This window comes from Rhinoraja longicauda, chromosome 2 (genome assembly GCF_053455715.1).
Source record: "Rhinoraja longicauda isolate Sanriku21f chromosome 2, sRhiLon1.1, whole genome shotgun sequence".
NCBI classification, from domain to species: Eukaryota; Metazoa; Chordata; class Chondrichthyes; order Rajiformes; family Arhynchobatidae; genus Rhinoraja; species Rhinoraja longicauda.
Genome location: NC_135954.1, coordinates 60086470 through 60105939, shown reverse-complemented (window position 1 = coordinate 60105939; position 19470 = coordinate 60086470). Strand labels below are relative to the sequence as shown.

The 19470-nt window shown below is 40.8% G+C and overlaps 1 protein-coding gene across 1 annotated transcript in view; it reads right to left on the bottom strand.

The window, feature by feature from the left end:
• nek11 (NIMA-related kinase 11) overlaps positions 1-19470 on the bottom strand; it is a 240266-nt gene that overhangs the window by 64196 nt on the left and 156600 nt on the right. The window contains exon 12 of the mRNA XM_078419768.1: positions 5848-5986. Within this exon, the coding sequence (XP_078275894.1) occupies positions 5848-5986 (139 nt within the window). The remainder of the gene's footprint in view (positions 1-5847; positions 5987-19470) is intronic.

Here is a 19470-nt window from a genome sequence, read left to right as displayed (position 1 = left end):
CAACCAACTACATTAAAGTGTCTGTAAATAGAGAGCCACATCCTTTGTGCTGCAAGGTAAATTATATCAATCATTCTGGAGGCATGGATGCACTGGAAATATTGACCTGAAAGCTGAATAACGCAGAAAAAAAAACAGGGCTTTAAAAAAAAATGCTGGCACCACAAATCTGTATAAACTCTGAGGGATTGCAGGAGAATTCTAACGTGTTCATCAGTGAATACTGCAAAACCCAGGTTTTATGAACACATAATGGCTGTGATTTATAGTCGCTGGGAGATACAGCACAGAAATGGGCTATTCTGCCCACTGTGTCTATGCCAACCATCAAATGACCAACTACATTAACCCTACATTATTTAATTATCCCCACATTCTCATCAACTTCCTCAGATTCTACCACTCTCCTAAACACAGTCCTTCTGGTTTTCTACATTAATTATGCTGAGGAACTAACCAACATGGGAAGAAGCTATTAGATTTCATATTGTGTAATCAGAAAGGATTAATTGATGACCTGGTAGTTAAGGACCTTTATAGAACAGTGATCATTGGGGATTAGTGTATATATAAGCAAAATATAAAGGCATGAAGCTTGAGGTGGTTATGCAAGAATGGAAGGCCACATGAAAAATATAACAGGCCAACTATGGCTGACATTTAAAGAATTAATAATATAATTGCTTCAAGGCAAAAGTCAACAATAGAGAAAGTGTGTCAGACTTGGCAATCAAGAGGAGTTTAAGGTGGTATAAGATCAAAAGAGGCTCATTACGTTGATATAAAGGCAAAAAGGCTGAAGATTGGTGAAAGCCTAAGGTTTCTTCAGAAATCATGTAAAAACTATAAAGTTAAAGATGCAATGTAGCATCATTCAGCTGTAAGCCTCACAGCGTGGTGGTTCAGAGATGAAAACAGGAGTAGGAACTACATGTTTGCAGCAGGTAGTGTAGGAAAATAACTGCAGATGCTGGTACAAATCGAAGGTATCACAAAATGCTGGAGTAACTCAGCAGGTCAGGCAGCATCTCAGGAGAGAAGGAATGGGTGACGTTTCAGGTCGAGACCACTAGATTAACCTGCACCATCTGGTTTCAGCTGCCCATCCCTCCTTTCAATAGTTTCCATTATCACTTTCCTTATTTTTCACATTCCAGGAATTGCAGCCTTTATTGCTGCTTATCACCCTCCAGCCTGTCTCCATCCTTCCCCTACCTGCTTTTAATGGTCCCCCCTCTTTTTCCCTTCATCTCCCTTGCTTGCTTTCACTCCACTTCCCTTCCTAGTTCCATTTTCCCATCATTCCTCAACCGCCTCTGTTCAACTGCCATCTCCTGGTCCATGTCTCATCTTTTCCCCTTTCCTTTTATACTGGCCACTCTGCCTCCACGTTAAGACCCGATGCAGAATCTTGATATGAAACATTTATAATACGGGTGGCACAGCGGTAGATTGCTGCCTTACAGCGCCAGAGACCCGTGTTCGATCCCGACCAAGGGTGCTGTCTGTAGGGAATTTTATGTTCTCCCTGTAACCGCGTGGGTTTTCTCTGGGTCTCTGTTGCTGAGGCAGTAACTCTTCTGCTGCACCACTGTGCCGCCCTCTTCTGCAACCAAAACTTCTACATCCCTCCAGTAATGGGATGGCCAGAACTGCATATAATACTTCAAATGCAACCCAATCGAAGTCTTATATAGCTGCAACATGACTTCCTGACTCTTAAACTCAACTCTATACTTTCCTCTTGCATTCGACTTCCCAAATTGTAACACCTCACATTTAGTCAGTTTAAACTCCCTAGTTTAGAAAATAGTCAACGCCTTTATTCCTATTATCAAAATGCATGACTCCACACTTTGCTACACTCTATTCCATCTGCAACTTCTCTGCCCACTCTCCCAACCTGTCCAGGTTCTTCTGCAGAGTCCCTGCTTTCTCTACATTACCTACCCTACCACCTATTTTCATATCATCTGCAAACTTGGCCACAAAGCCTTCAATCCCCTCGTCCAAATCATGAGCATACAATGTGAAGAGTAGCGGCCCCAGCACCTTATCAAAGGCTTTCTGAAAATCTAAGTAAACAACATCTACTGACTCTCCTTTGTCTGTCCTGCTACTTCTTCAAAGAATTCCTGCAAATTTGTCAAGCAAGACCTCCCCTTCACAAAGCCATGCTGACTTCGGCCTAGTTTATCGTGAACTTCTCTGTGAAGTACTCTGTAACCTCATCCTTTATAATGGATTTATAATATACATCATCTCTGGATAGAAGGAATAGGTGATGTTTTGGGTCGAGACCCTTCTTCAGACTGAGAAGCAGGGGAGAGGAAGACACAGAGATAAGGAAGGGTAAAGTGTGTAAAAACAAGACATCAAAAAAGATGTAGAACAATGAAAATATAGAAAAGATCATTGTTAACTAGGAGAAGGTGACAACAAAGCAAACAAAGATAAAATGTAATCGGGGACATTCAGACTCGTCGGAGAACTGTGAAGAGGGAGGAATGGAGAGAGAGGGAAAGCAAGGGTTACTTGAAGTAATATAGAAGTCAATATCCCATCAGGCTGAGGATTTATCCACTTTAGTGCTCTTCAAGAGCCCCAACACCATCTCCTCCTTGATCGCATAATGCCCCAGCATATTAGTCTTCCCCGCACTGATTTCACTGTCCACCATCTCCTTGGTAAATGCAGATGCAAAGTACTCATTTAGTTCCTCACCTGCATCCTCTGACACCATGCACAAATTCCTTCCTTTATCCTTGAGTGGTCCTACCTTCTCCTTGGTACCCTCTTGGGGTAGGAGTGAAGAAGACAGAGGAACCAGAGGTGTGTAGTGTATCAGGGAGGGAAGAAATGAAGTTGGTAGGGTTGGTGTGGAGGAAGAGTTGGTGGAAATGCCTGAGAGAGGGAAGGAATACAGTGAGTGGAGTGTGGGTGAGTGGGAGAATGACTGGGATTGGTGACTGTTTTATTATTGTAGCTGAAGGTTGGCACATCTCAAAAAGAGGGGAAAAAATCCTGAAAATGCTGTAAATGTTCTGCTGATCAGCCAACATCTCTAATCTCACTAGGTTAACTCACTTTCTCTTCCCAGGGATGCAGCCTGACCTGCTGCGTATTTCCTGATTGTCTTGATTTTAGATTTCAACATCTGTAGTTTTTTGATTTTTGTTTCAAAATGACAGCCATGTTATGTCTAGATTAGAATGTGTAGCATTGATTCATTGAAGGCAGCTATTCATAAAATTTTAATATGTCAACTGCAATTAGAATATATTCACCTGTGCCCTTGCACCCAGAAGATTTATCTTAAATGTAAAAGCTCCATAAGTGAGTGGCAGTGGACAGTGAGTCAGAACACTCATCTCTAATTCTGTTGGCTGTGTGTTCAAGTTTCAATCCAGAGACTTGAACTCAGCAGTCTCGGCTGACGCTTCTCATATTGCACTGAGCGGATGGTGCTGTCTGCCAGCTACAAAGCTCATCACAAACCCTGTTGGCATGCGTGTCGATATAATAGGTCCCATAGCATTATCTTGAAAAATACCAGGTGAATTATCCTCAGGGTCCAAACCAATATTTATCTGTCAATCAACATTTTTAAAAAGAAAAGGTTAAGCAGGTCATTGTTATGTTATTGCTGCTGCTGAGATCTTGTTGGATGAAATGATGCATTTCTTAAACTGAAACAGTGACTACACTACAAAAACACTTCACAGTAAAGCACCAAGGGATATTCTGAGGGATGCTATAAATGCATGCCATTGTTGCATTTGAATTGCACCTATTTTGAGAGTGAAGAAATGTCTGTGCTGTCTTAATTTAAATTAAGAAATCAGAATATTTTTTAAGTGCACAAAATAGCAGCACCATAATGGAGTATGCACTTCTGAAACAAGTCTGAAGGGTCCTGACCTGAAAGTGTAGGAAAATAACTGCAGATGCTGGTACAAATCGAAGGTATTTATTCACAAAATGCTGGAGTAATTCAGCAGGTCAGGCAGCATCTCAGGAGAGAAGGAATGGGTGACGTTTCGGGTCGAGACCCTTTTCCTTCTCTCCCGAGATGCTGCCTGACCTGCTGAGTTACTCCAGCATTTTGTGAATAAATACCTTCGTCCTGACCTGAAATGTAATCTATCCATGTTCTCCTGAGATGCTGCCTGACTCGTTGAGTTACTTTGTGTCTTCCATATTACACTGCCTGCTGCCAATCAAGATCTATGACAACTGTGAGTGAAAACTTTACACAAATCTATGTTATGAGCCTCTACACACTGCAAGTTGCTGCAGATATTACTCAGTTTGTAATGGCAGAAGTCATTATAGTTCCATTCACTAATTCTATTTTCATTGTTGAGTAAATTGATTTTGCTTGCTGTACAGTTGACAATATATTGTGCCTCCAACTTAATGAGTATCACAACCTTAGCATTATCAATGGAAAAACAAACTAGGAACAAAGTGCTGGACAAAACACACAGTTACTAGAATCCACATTAATAATGGAGTGCATTGCAAACAATGCCAAAAATACTCAGATCTGACTGAAGAGTGTTTGATGTGAAAAAATAATTCTGCTTCTCCTTGCACAGATACTGCCTAACGGTGAATTCTTCCAATATTTTTAATTATTTCAAAATTACAATATCTGGAGTTTTGATTTTCATAAATCCTCTCTCCATTTGGAAATCTCTCTCTATTCTTTCATCTGAATCTTGGAATTTTCTGTAAACCTTCACCACAGGTACAGCAGCAGCTCAAGAAGGCAGCTCACCACTGTCACCACTAAGGACAATGAGGAATTGGAAGTAAATGCTGGCCTTGTTATTGACTCTGTCAGCCAGGGAATGAATCAAGAGGAAGATGGAAGTTGGTTTAATTGCTAATGTGGGACAGAGGGAATATGGAGGTGCTCTTTTTACCTTTAACACTTAGTTTGTATAGGTTTGGGGCAATGATATTTTATTAGTAACAAAATGTATAACATTATTTATTTACATGGGAAATTAAAAATAAAATTAAAAACCGATGAAGCAAAGAACTGTCATATCTGCACTCTGTTAAATCTGTGGATATGTCATCCCAGCCAACCATGGTTGGACATGTAGACAGAGATGAGGAAAAAGAAAACACTCAGATATTGTAAACTTTTGAAATTCTCATCTCAGCCAATTTGGATCCTCAGCCAATGAGACTTGAGGGCTGAGGGAGTCAAGGGAAGTAAAGATGGGGGAAGGGTATAGATAGCTGAAGTAGACCAAAATTTACCAAGACCCATTAATTCACCAAAGAACAAATGCAAGCTTTAATGGCAATGTGCCCTCTTCCTGTTTTTATTTCTTTTGTCATTAAGAACTTTAACTCACATTGCTAAGATGGGGTCCAGATACCATAATGCCGCAGTGAAGGGTAGAGTTGCTTAGAATATTGATCCATGAGACAGTCACACAACTAGGTAGTAGTTGCATTTCTTACATGTCAATGATGGGTAAGTTTTATTATATATCAGGGAAGTGCAGATTAAGTAACTTCATCCTTTCCTACTGTTTATCATGCATTTGGAACTTGCTCCCAGTGTTGACAAGAAAATGGCACATTGGATGAGAACAACAACTGTGGGGTCAAAAATATAAGAGGCTCCACCATTGTGGTGGGCGTGAAGAAGATGAAGAAATGAAGTAGTTACTGTTCACTGTAGATATCAACTTGTAGCTTTGAAACATTCTCCGAACACTGCCACCATGTAACCTCTCTAATGGAGTAGCCATTCTCTTTCCTCATAAAATGCTATACGATATCAATACCCTTACAAAAGCAGCAGAAATATGTAGTACTTACCATAGTCTGGTGGCTCAGACATGCACAGTCGATCTGAAATCTTCTTTCCTTTGAGCTCAGGTTGCCGTAATGATCGGAAATCATGAGCAACTACTAACGGTGACTGGTTCTCATGTGATGATTTGTGCTCAATAGATTCCTAATTTAATTCAGACAAAAGTACAAATTAAAGATCAAGCATGTATTACAACTTGGGCATGAACGTTCCCATCCACCGGGTGGTGCCATCAATGGCTGCCTCGCCAACAGTCTGTCTGTCCTTTCCTTCTTTGTGTTTTAATTGTATGTGTTAAATGTATGTTTTGTGTTTTTTAGCTTGTTTTATGTGGGGAAACTTTTTCTAATCTCTTACCTCGACGGAGATACGATTTTATTCCGTATCATATCTCCGTCTGCACCACGGCCTAAAATCGAGGAGTTGGCAACCTTTGCTGGTGACCGATTTTGAGAGCTGCACTGCGGGGAGCCTACAGGACTAACATCACGGAGCTCGCGATCCCTTTGCCAGGGATCATCCTCGGAGCTCCAAACATGGGTGCTTGCGGACTTAAAATCACGGAGCCCACGGTCTCAGGTCAGAGACCAACTTCGGGAACTCCAAGCCGCAGGAGTTTCGACCGCCCTGTCGCAGGGGTTTTGATCGCCCCGACGGATGGTTCGACTGCCCCAACAGCGGGAGAATAAAGAGGAAGAGGTTTGGACTTTTTTGCCTTCCATCACAGTGAGAAATGTGGGGAATCCACTGTGGCGGATGTTTATGTTAACTTTTAAGTAGTTGTGTGTTTTGGTGCTTTTTTTCCCTTTATGCTGTACGGTAATTCACATTTCACTGTACCTTAATTGGTACATGTGACAATAAAAGACCTTTGAACATTTTACAAGCTGAAAATAAAAATTAATAGTTTCTAGTATTTTTTAATAAGAATTATAAGATTCATAAGAAAATATCAGAAAACATTTGGTATGGTGCAGATTTCCAATATGCAGCAATATCCATTGCGATTCTTCTTCACAACATTTATCATCAACATGCAATGTCAACATTCCCCTGCCAAAATTTGAAAAAACACTAATCAAACAAGCTCCTTTTTAAACCTATCTTCATCTGCCATTTTTCTCTCAGCACACACACAGAAGCTGGATGAGAGAAATCCAGTAGATATAATCCATATAGATTTCAGAATGCACCTGATGAAGTCCCATACCAATAGTGAGTGAACCAAATCAAGGCTCCCGCAATAAACAGGTCAGGAGGAGAATGGATGCAAGTGACGGAAAGCTGGAAAGTGGAAGGGATGGTCAACAGTGATCTCCAGAAGTCAGATTAGCCTACCACTATTTTTAAAATATACATAAATAATGCTTTGAACTTTTCTTAAAATGGTTAAAGCACAATCGTGCTTTCTTAAGACAAGATGGCACCAATTTAATATATATTTCCAATTTAGCATTGTTCACGCTTTACACATATTTAGGGCATCAAAAATGAATCCAATCCAATTTCTACACACTTGCATCTGAACCTCTCACCTTCCTCGTATCTCAGCCCCCTAATATCCCCTCACAATGGACTTCATTTATGTAATCTAGGTCTGATTATTGCCCAGTTTGGAGGCTTTTTGCATCACCTGTTATGTCAAGGTCATAAGTGATAGGAGTAGAATTAGGCCATTCGGCACATCAAGTCTACTCTTCGATTCAATCATGGCTGATCTATCTGTCCCTCCTAACCCCATTCTCCTGCCTTCTCCCCATACCCTCTGACACCTGTACTAATCAAGAATCTATCTATCTGCCTTTAAAATATCCAGACTTGGCCTCCAAAACCTTCTGTGGCAAAGAATTCCATAGATTCACCACCCTTTGACTAAAGAAATTTCTCCTCATCTCCTTCCTAAAAGAACATCCTTTAATTCTGAGGCTGTGGCCTCTGGTCCTAGACTCTCCCACTAGTAGAAACATCCTCTCTACATCCACTCTATCCAAACCTTTCACTATTCTGTAAGTTTCAATAAGGTCCCCCCTCATTCCTCTAAACTCCAGTGAGTACAGGCCCAGTGCCGACAAACACTCATCATAGGTTAACCTACTCCTTCCTGGGAACATTCTTGTAAACCTCCTCTGGACCCTCTCCAGCGCCAGCACATCCTTCCTCAGATATGGTGCCCCAAATTGCTCACAATATTCCTAATGCGGCCTTACCAGCACCTTATAGAACCTCAACATTACATCCCTGTTTTGGTATACAAGCTCTCTTGAAATAAATGCTAGCATTGAGTTTGCTTTCTTTACAACTGATTCGACTTGCAGATTAACTTTGCAGATCATGCAGATTTTCCTTTCATTTTTTTTTTACTGCTTTTTCCCCCCAGCTTTACAAATTAAATAAAGTTTCTAAAACCCCTGCTGCCATTCATCTTCTCATTTATGGACAAAATATTCATTAAAATAATTTCTGAATCTCCCTCATGCACATCTCTGTGAAATGTACTGGATTTTAAATGTTTTAGCATCGCTACATTGGCTGCCACCTGCTGCCTCCAAAAGGATCCAAATTCATCCACTAGTACTAAATGCATGTGTGCCTTCAGCTGCCAGGCCTCAAGGTCTGAAACTCTCCTCCTCTAAACTATTCCTTAAAGCCTATCAGTAGGACCAAGCCTTTGGTTATTAGCTCTATTCCCTCCCAATGCAATATTTTGCTTGATGACATTCATGTGACAGGTTTCAATATTTAAGGCACTATATAAATGGAAACAGTTATTACACACTCCTGTATGTTCTATATCCTACATATACACACCTGTGCATATCCCATCTCATGCCTTGGCCACTGTACTAAGCACGTCTCACATACACACATTTGCATGCACTGCATCCTTTGTGCACACAAGCACATGCATGAAAAATTCATTCATATCCTGGACAGACACAGGAAATTCAGTAAAAATGGCAAATCTATCAGCAAATTAAAATAGATTTTATAATTATTTATCCATGAAAACCACATGGTCCCATTGATTTTCTCATGTTTAGACTGAGTATTGGCATTTAGCTATAATAAAAGCAGAAAATGTTGGATAGGTCAGGTAGCATCTGTGGGGAGAGAACAGTCAATATTTCAGATTGATGGTCATAAAGCCATAGAGTGATACAGTGTGGAAACAGATCCTTTGGTGCAACTTGTCCACACCGGCCAACATGTCCCACCTACACTAGTCCCACTTGCCAGCATTTTGGTTCATATCCCTCCAAACCCATCCTGTCCATGTGTATGTCTAACTGCTTCTTAAATGTTGGGATAGTTTTACATGAGAACAGTCCTGATCTGAAACATTAACTGGTTTCTCTCTCCAGAGATGCTGACTGGCCTGCTGTTCTGAAACGTCTCTATTTCTATGTCAGATTTCCAGCATCTGCATTTTTTCGCTTCAGTGCCATTTAGTTGTTTGTTTATCACCAGGGTAGCTTAGTGCTACCTCTGGAGGAAGAAATAATAATATTGTTTTTTTTAAATTACAGTACCATCATGTGGGAGAACAGAAGAGGCTACCATCAACTTTTCAACTTTACATGCTTACTGGGGTCCCGAGTTGCCCAAATTGTTCCTTGAGGTACCTGCCAATAAGAGTAATACAACAAACCCAGAACTTAGTCAAGTCAAGTTTATTTGTCACATTCACATACACGATGTGCAGTGAAATGAAAGTGGCAATGCCTGCGGAATGTGCACAAAAAAGAATCACAGTTACAGCATATAAATAAAGTTAATAAGTTACTATAGTGTAGACAAAAATTTAGTCTCTGGAGTTATAAAAGTTGACAGTCCTGATGGCCTGTGGGAAGAAACTCCGTCTCATCCTCTCCGTTTTCACAGCATGATAGCGGAGGCGTTTGCCTGATCGTAGCATCTGGAACAGTCCGTTACTGGGGTGGCAGGGGTCCCTCATGATCTTGCTTGCTCTGGATCTGCACCTCCTGATGTATAGGTCCTGCAGGGGGACGAGTGTAGTTCCCATGGTGCGTTCTGCCGAACGCACTACTCTCTGCAGGGCCATCCTGTCCTGGGCAGAGCTGTTCCCAAACCAGACTGTAATGTTGCCGGACAGGATGCTCTCTACGGCCCCAGAGTAGAAGCAATGAAGGATCCTCAGAGACACTCTGAATTTCCACAGTTGTCTAAGGTGGTAAAGGCGCTGCCTTGCCTTACCCACCAGTGCGGCAATGTGTGTTGCCCATGTCAGATCCTCTGTGATGCGGACTCCCAAGTATTTGAAACTGCTCACCCTATCCACAGTAGACTCAGTGAAACACAAAGAAAATGCTCGGAAAACTCAATGGGTGAAGCAGCATGTGTGGAAAGTGAAACAGACAACACTGCAGACCAGACCTTGCCAGATGTTATCTCACCCAATGAGCTTTTCATGCATTTTCTGTTTGTATTTCAGATTTCCAGAATCTGGATTTTTTTTTTGATTTTCATTTATTGGTAACATGACTAAAATTTAGTCTTTAATGACTAAATCATTTAAGTGGACTAAACAATTTAATTTTTCTATTAGTGAGTGGAAATGAAATGTGCACTGCTTCACGAAAAGGACTTGTGTGCTTCTGCAGCAGACAGATTGGTTACACTGAGATACATTGAGACTACCTTCTCAGTAACATATCCTGCTATGCAGCAAGCCTATGTCAATGTTTGTTTTTAACATGGTCCTCCTGCCACCATACAACTTCCAATGCCATTACCATGTTTTTTTAGTCCTTTCCCCTTCATATGCTCATCCTCCCATTGCCACCTCCAGCTTCCAATTAAATGCATCCATGCTATTCACATGCCCTGTAATAGCGAATTTCACATTCCCACCACTGATTTCTTTCCTTCTTCACTGGTGCTTTACATTGATAGTCTATACCTAGTTTTTCTTGACCAGTCACAGTAGATACGCTTATTTTTTATGTCTGTCTGTGTCCGACATAAGAATACAAGCAGCAATTGCAGGAAGCAAATCACATGGCCCCTACACCCTCCTTTGCCCCTGTGGAAAACTGTTGTTTTATTATGCCTTTAATCTCAGTGCCCAAAAAAGTACCAATCTCAGCCATTAGCACATTCAGTACCTAGGATCCATCACCTTATATGCTAAAGAATTCCAAACTTTTACATCCGGCTAAATTAATACATTTCTGTTCATTACAGACCCATATGGCTGTTTACATATGTAAACCCAAGGTTAAGATACTTACTTCTAGACGCTCCAGTCTTGAGAAATGGCCTTTCAACGTCTAACATGTCAGTACCTTTCAGAATCTTACATGATTCAATGAGATCAGTACCATATCTTTTAAACCTCAGTGAATATGGGATCACTAATGTTTTTCAGTTACATAAGACATAGAAGCAGGAGGAATAATTCAATACCTTGTGCCTGCTCCACCATGCAATAGGATCATGACTTATCTTTCTTAAATTAATCAATTTAATCTCCAAATTTCTAAAGATTATTGATCTCCCTCTCGATATACTCAAACTGAATCTCTACAGAAAAACACAAAGTGTTGGAGGAACTCAGCAGGTCAGGCAATATCTGTGGAAGTAATGGACAGAGTACTTTTTGGAGCAGAACCCTTCTTCAGGCTTGAGTCAGTCTCACTCCACAGGTTCTTCCCCATAGCTGCCACCTGACTCACTGAGATCCTCCAGCACTTTGCGTTGCTCTCAAGATTCCAGCATTTAGAGAGAGAGTGATGCAGTGTGAAAACAGGCCCTTCGACCCAACTTGCCCACACCGGCCAACATGTCCCAGCTACACTAGTCTTACCTGCCTGCGCTTGGCCCATATCCCTCCAAACCTGTCCTATCCATGTACCTGTCTAACTGTTTCTTAAACGTTGGGATAGTCCCAGCCTCAACTACTTCCTCTGGCAGCTTGTTCCATACACTCACCACCCTTTGTGTAGAAAAGTTACCCTTCAGATTCCTATTAAATCTTTTCCCCTTCACCTTGAACCTATATCCTGTGCTCCTCGATTCCCCTACTCTGGGCAAGAGACTCTGTGCATCTACCCGATCTATTCCTCTCATGATTTATATACCTCTATAAGATCACCCCTCATCCTCCTGCGCTCCAAGGAATTGAGACCCAGCCTACTCAACCTCTCCCTATATCTCACACTCTCTAGTCCTGGCAACATCCACATAAATCTTCCCTCAACCCTTTCAAGCTCCACAATATCTTTCCACTCACATGGTGTCCAGAACTGAACACAATATTCTAAATGCGGTCTCACCAACTTCTTATACAACTGCAACATGACCTCTCAGCTTCTATACTCAATACTCTGACTGATGAAGGCAAAAGCCTTTTTGACCACCTTATCTACCTGCGACTCGACCTTCAAGGAACCATGCACCTGCATTCAATAGTCAATAGTCAAGTTTATTTGTCACATACACATAAATATGCAGTGAAATAAAAGATTACCCACAGTCCAACAATAAGAGCAATAAAAATAAGCAATAACACACACAATCACAAACCAACACCAAACAAAAAGAAACATCCATCACAGTGAGTCTCCTCCAGTCACCTCCTCACTGTGATGGAAGGCCAGAATGTCTTTTCTCTTCCCCTGCCGTCTTCTCCCGCGTTCAGGCTGCGATCCGGGTGGGTAAAGACGCCGCCGCTGCCACCGCCGCTGCCACCGCCGCTGCTGCTGCACGTCGGGGCGGTCGTTCCTAGATCACCCTGCTCTTCAACGCTCCCCAGAGGCCTACCATTCACTGTGTAGGTCCTGCCCTTGTTAGAAATTCCAAAATGCAACACCTCACACTTCTCTGTATTAAATTCCATCAACCATTCCTCAGCCCACCTGGTCAATCGATCCAGATCCTGTTGCAATCTTTCACAACCATCTTCACTATCTGCAAAACCACCCACTTTTGTATCATCAGCAAACTTGCTAATCTTGCCCTGTATGTTCTCATCCAAATCATTGATGTAGATGACAAACAATAACGGCCCAACACTGAACCTTTAGGCACACCACTAGTCACAGGCCTCCAGTTCGAGAAGCATCCTTTCACCATCACCCTCTGCTTCCTTTCATGAAGCCAATTTGCTATCCATTCACTTATCTCTCCTTAGATCCCATGCGATCTAACCTTTCAGAGCAGCTTACCATGCGGAACCTTGTCAAATGCTTTACTGAAATCCATGTACACAACATCTACAGCTCTGCCCTCATCGACCTTTTTGGTCACGTCTTCACAAAAATCAATCAGATTTGTGAGACACGACCTCCTATGTACAAAACCATGCTGACTATCCCTAATCAGTCCTTGCCCGTCCAAAAGCTTGTATAACCGATCCCTCAGAATACTCTCTATTAACTTTCCAACTACAGATGTTAAGCTCACCAGCATATAGTTCCCAGCATTTTCCCTGCAGCCCTTCGTGAAAAGAGGCCCAACATTTGCAGTTTCTTGTCTCCCTTAATCTCCACAGTTCTCTTGATAAGGTTCACTACACCCTGGTGAAGAAATGACTTCTCATACCCTTGAATAGCTACACCCTTATTTTGAAACTGTGATTTCTATTCTAAGCCACAATCCCAGCCATGGGAAACATCATTCCTGTTTTTACCCTGCCAAGCCACCTCAAGAGTTTCATGCATTTCAATTAGATCACCTCTCATTCTTCTGAATTCAAAAACATTCAGGCCCAGGCTGCTTAGTTGCTCTTCATATGACAAATCTGCCATCCCAGTAATCTCTGTAATTTTGATATCACAAATATATCTTTCTTTGGGTAAGGCGTCATGAACAGTGCATAACATTCCTGACACAGTCCCACCAATGCGTTTTGTAATTGGGGCATGGCATTGCCCTCTTGCACTGAAATCCTTTTGCAATAAAGATCAGCATACAGTAATAGAAATGGGAAGCAGATTGAATTGCATCTTCTTTGCACTAAAAGGAAAATAGGAAGGGTTTAGAAGGCTATGGGACAAATGCAAGCAAATTGGCCTTGCGGAGTATGACAATTTTGTCGGCATGGATAAAGTGGACTGAAGGGCCTGCGTATGTGTTGTATAGTTCTATGATGTTTTAAGGAAACACTGGAAGAAGTGCCGTACTGTCAAAGGTCCCACCATTTGGATAAGATGTTAAAACAAGAGTCTGATTGCTGTTTCCAGGTGGATATAAATAATCTCATGAGAATATTTTGAAGCTGAGTGCTTGTCATGCACTAATTACCTATTACATTCCTTGCATTACAACTGTGATTACCCTTCAGATATTAATAGCTAGAATGAGAGAAAAAGCTAACTCTTACTTCCTCAGCACCATTCATTATCTCAAGTTGTTATAAAGCAATTTTTGACAAATTCCATTAAAAAAAAAAAGATCTCTATCACACTCTGGGAAATATGGCAACCAGTTTATTCATAGCAAGCTCTCACTAACTGCAGCGTGATGGTGACCAGACACTTCATTGGCTGTACTGTTCCCTTCCCGCCCCATATTAATCTGAATAGAATAACAGGCTGCAAAAATGTGGCAACAGCACCTCTCAGCAGAAAAGGGATGCCTACCCCATCAATCAAGCCTGTCACACAAACTGGCGCATTATTAAGGCAATAATTAATAAAGTCATTATTGAATTTATTTAACTCTATAATTTTCCTGGAGAAATTGCCCTGGTTTTATTGGAAGAAGTTACTATATTTTCTGCTTATGTGCTTTATGTAAGCTCCATTTCATTAAATAAATTGACTTTGTTGCTGCACAATCAGCTGCTCGTGAGCCCAAGCAGGCATTCCTGCTCACTTCCAACTCTGTGGTTGAACGTCTTATCAATCAACACCCTGTGCGCAAAAGGATTCTCTCAGAGACGGAATCAGAAGGTTCTTGCTGCCTTTTTAAATCCCCCTGAAGAATAAATGCAAATATGTGTTCCCCTTTAGAAACAGATTTGTGTTAATAAATAACACTTTGAGGCAAGCATTCCTGTACAATGCAATAAAATGAACTGATTATCTTATTCTGCTAACCCTGAGAAACTATTAAGGAAGAAAAGAACACTTACTGTGAACAAATAGGATAAATTAGCAGCAAGCTACCCATCTAATTTTGCTTCAAGCTCAGTCAGTAAACACTCATGAATATGCTATTGCTTTGTGTTAACTCAACCAGTTTAAATTCTATTTTTATTACACCAGACTCAAGATTTTAAACGTTTTATAGAACACATAATGTAATTACATCTCCCTCATCCCCCACCCCACACAAAAAAAAACTTCAAACTAGCAAACCTATTTACTAGCTTGGCTTGTCAGATAAGTAGATCATAGGTTCAAGGGCAAGTCCGGATAGTAAAACATATAATCTGCATTGATATTCATGCACAAGGCTGAAGGGGTGTCGTGCGCAAGGATGAGGGGACGCTGTGCTGAGGTGGTGACATTCAGATGAAATGCTAAACTAGCCTCTGCAATGAATACAAAAGACCCATATCACCATTTCTAAGGAAAGTAACAAACCCATGGATAATGCTACATGGCACTATTGTACTCAGCTGACCAGTCCATTGACTAACCACCTTCCCACAGACAAGAATTTTTATCTTCACCATCAATTTAAATATCATTCATAAACTTCTTAATCATAGCACAAAGCAATCAAGCCTAAATCATAAATACATAATTTGACACAAGAACCCTGCTCTAACTCTCTGCAAAATCTCCATTACACAAACTTCCAGTTGCCAAGTGCTTTTGGATAAACTAGGTAGACTTAAAATGTTCAATTTTTTGATTCATCATTCAAGAGAGACACATTGGTCAATAATAATTTAATTATACAATTATTATAAGAATTATCAAAGAGCAGCAGAGAACTAGTTTAGTTTAGAGGTTTACAGCATGGAAACAGGCTCTTCAGCCCACTGAGTCCTCACCAACCGACGATCACCCATGCACTAGTTCTATCCGACACACTAGGGACAATTTATCAAAGCCAATTTGTCTACAAACCTGCACATCTTTGCTTTGTGGGAGGAAACCGGAGCATCCGGAGGAAACCCACGCGGTCACAGGGAGAATGTATAAACTCCGTACAGAGAGCACCCATAGTCAAGATCGAACCAGAGCAACAATTCTACCACTGCACCTCTGAGCCCCTTAATGAATAGGAAATAACCTAATCCCATTTCCATGTTCAAATAACATAACCAATCTAATCTGATTCTATTATTTGATCCATGCTGTTGTAAAACCAATTGAAATGACAGTCATATTGGTCTTATTGTCAACAACAGCTGAAGTGATCTAGTCCCTATCAGGAAACACTTGACCATATTTGTATGAACATCAGTCTAAATGGATTTCATCATGGATTCAGATGGGATTAATATCGTTAACTATTGACTGAGGATGGGATTGCCCAAGTGAACAGTGGTAAATCTAATGATGTTATTGAACTCATGGGAAACCCTTGATAAGAAAGATTGCGACAAAACTTAGCACAAAAGCAGTTCACAGTGTGGCTCAGAAATGGATAAGAAACAGAATTAAAACTCAGAGGCAGCAAGTATTTGAGCAGGAATGAAGTGCTGAATGCATGACTTCAAGCTTCAATGCAGAGAGTCCTCACTTCCAATTTGATCAATGATGGACTAGATGTAATCTGGTCCATCGCATTTTGATCATATTAAGAGTGACATCTGTTCACACAGCACCTTGAATTATTAGAATTACTTCTGGAATGAGGAAGTTTATTGCAGTAGGCAGTGTGGAGTAACCAGGCTGCTCGCCTTTGAACAAAGAAGGTTGAGACAGGATTAGAAACCCATTTGAGGTCGATACTAAGAAGACAGAGGAAACTGTCTGAAGATGGGTCTCGACCCGAAACGTCACCTATTCCTTCTCACGAGATATGCTGCTGGTCCCACTGAGTTACTCCAGCTTTTTGTGTATATCTTCGGTTTAAACCAGCATCTGCAGTTCCTTCCTACATTAGACAGGAAACTAAACAATTAGAAGATAGAGTAAATAATTGGCAAAAGAACCAAAAGCTTTTATACTCAGGAAAAGCATTTATACTTAGCATGTGGTTAGAATCTGGAATTTACTGGCAGTAGGTAATGGAGGAAGATTTAATCACAGCAATCAAATGGGGCCTGGATAAGTACTTGAAAGGGGAAGAAAACTGCAGGAATCGAAGGTGAATGCAGGAGATGGGACAAGCTGGATTGCTCCGGCATACAACCAGCACAGATCTAATGAGTTCAAAAATCTCCTTCCATGATGCATTAATTCTATGATCCTCCTTCAAGGGCCTAATTATTTAAAACAAAATTGGTGGTGAGTCACTTTAGGAGATAATAGAAACAAAACAGACAATTGGAAATACTCAATTTGCGGATGGAGAAACCAAGCTATGACCTTGGGTCCATTAACTTTTGTAAGGAAAAATTAAAGTGTACAACAAATGTCTGAGTCAAATAGGTAGATTCTAAGAAGTTTCTTAAATGACAAAGATCAAAGGTCAAAGGTGTTTGCAAAGTAAGCAGAGTTTGGGAATTTAGCCAACACAAAAAGTGATTAATGCCGAGGCGTTAGCAAAGGTGGGGGGGGGGGGGCGGGGGGAGTGTTGAGCATAGCAACTTATTGACAAATGGATAAAATCTACAGATCAACATTACAGAGCACACTGCTATGTATGGATCTATGCATGTTATAATTAGAGAGGAATTAACTAAAGGTGATATTGGAATAGATCTAGAGGTTAGTGCTCTCGGCATTTATCCTGTTTAGTCATGTGTAGAGCACAAATTAAAAAGCAATATATCTTTTTACTTCTAAAGCACAAAAAGGTAGAAAGAAGTAGACATGCTAAAACTGTATGCCAATCTAGTAGGTATGTTATTTTTCAAGAGGTCTATTTGTGATTAATCCTCAGAGAACAGATGTTTATGCTAGCAGTAGCCGATGCTAAACACGCAAAGATCAAATCAAATCAAATTGCTTTTATTGTCATTCAAAAATAAATTTGAATGAAATTGTTGTTACCATGCAGTCATAAACAATAAAGAGCGCAAGGCACACAATTGCATAAGTTTAACAGAGACAACCATCACAGTGATTCCTCCAGGCACACCATCACTGTGATGGAAGGCAAAGAAAAGTCTTATCTCCTCCTCTGTAACATTGCAGACACAGGAGACTGTGGATGCAAAAAACAACCTGCCAGAGGAGCTCAGCAGATCAAGCAGCAGCTGGGGAGGCAGAGGGATGATGCAGGGTCTCGACCTGAAATGTCAACCATTCCCCTGCCTCCACAGATGCTGCCTAACCTACGGAGTTCCCCTAGTTTTTTTGTACTATATGAACACTGAACTCTGCATGCACACAATCTAGTTCTATTGACTTCAACTATGTGAGATCGAGGATAAGGTTCTACAGCTCGATATCTAATATATTAATTGAACAAGCAAATTGAATGCTGTATTCTCCTGTGCTTGTACTGCTAATTATATTATCAAAAAAAGGAATAACTTTTGTTTCCAAAATGCCTTTCATGTCTTACAAGACGGCCCAAAATGCCATAGTCTCTATTGTAATTTAAGAAATGGGGCGATCACTTTGCACACAACAAACTCCTGTAAAATGCACTATAATAACCAGATAATCTATTTTGCTGATGGTGGTTGAAGTTTAATAGTGAACAGGGATACCTTCCCTGCTCTTCAAAACAGTTTCACTGAATCTTTATCATCCACCAAGAGAACATAGGAGTCCTCAGTGTAACATCTCAACTGAACGATGCAATCGATAACAGCACAGTAACACAAGCCTGAGGTTCAGACTTGAACCCACAACCTTCTGCCTCAGAGATGAGTGTACAATTAGTTGAGTCTCTGCTGACATGTAGCCAAATCAATAAATACATCTGTTGCACCATTACAAGTGGGAAGTCAAAAGCAAGTATTGTACCGAGGCTTTTCCTGGAGGAAGTTCAAGGGGATAATTTAACAGTTCCCTGTTGACAACTCTGTCAGCAAATAAATTGGATAAAGGGCGAAGTATATGTCTGGACTCATGTCAAACGGTCATTGACACAGTTCACGACATCAACTTACTAAGAAAACTGTGACAACTCATCCAAATTCCGAGAGCTAGCTCAACCATTTGAATTTCTCGAGCCTCAAAAAAACAAGACACTTTCTGCACAACAGGTTCCCAGCAATAGCATTGTGATGATGAACAGCAAATCTCTACTGATGTTGACTGAGGAATAAATATTGGCCAGAAATTGAAATAATACTGGGAAAGTTAGATAAATAAATGAGGGAGAGGGGAATAAATGCTTAGATGTAGAAACAAAGGACATAAATACACAAATGGTTTTAATATACAAAAGAACACAAAGTGCTGGAGTAATTCAGCAGCATTTGTGAATATAGATGGAAACATAGAATGTAGGTGCAGGAGTAGTCCATTTGGCCCTTTGAGCCAGCACAGCCATTCAATATGATCATGGCTGATCATCCAGAATCAGTTCTCCGTTCCTACTTTTCCCCCCATAATCCCTTGATTCCGTCAGCCCCAAGAGCTATA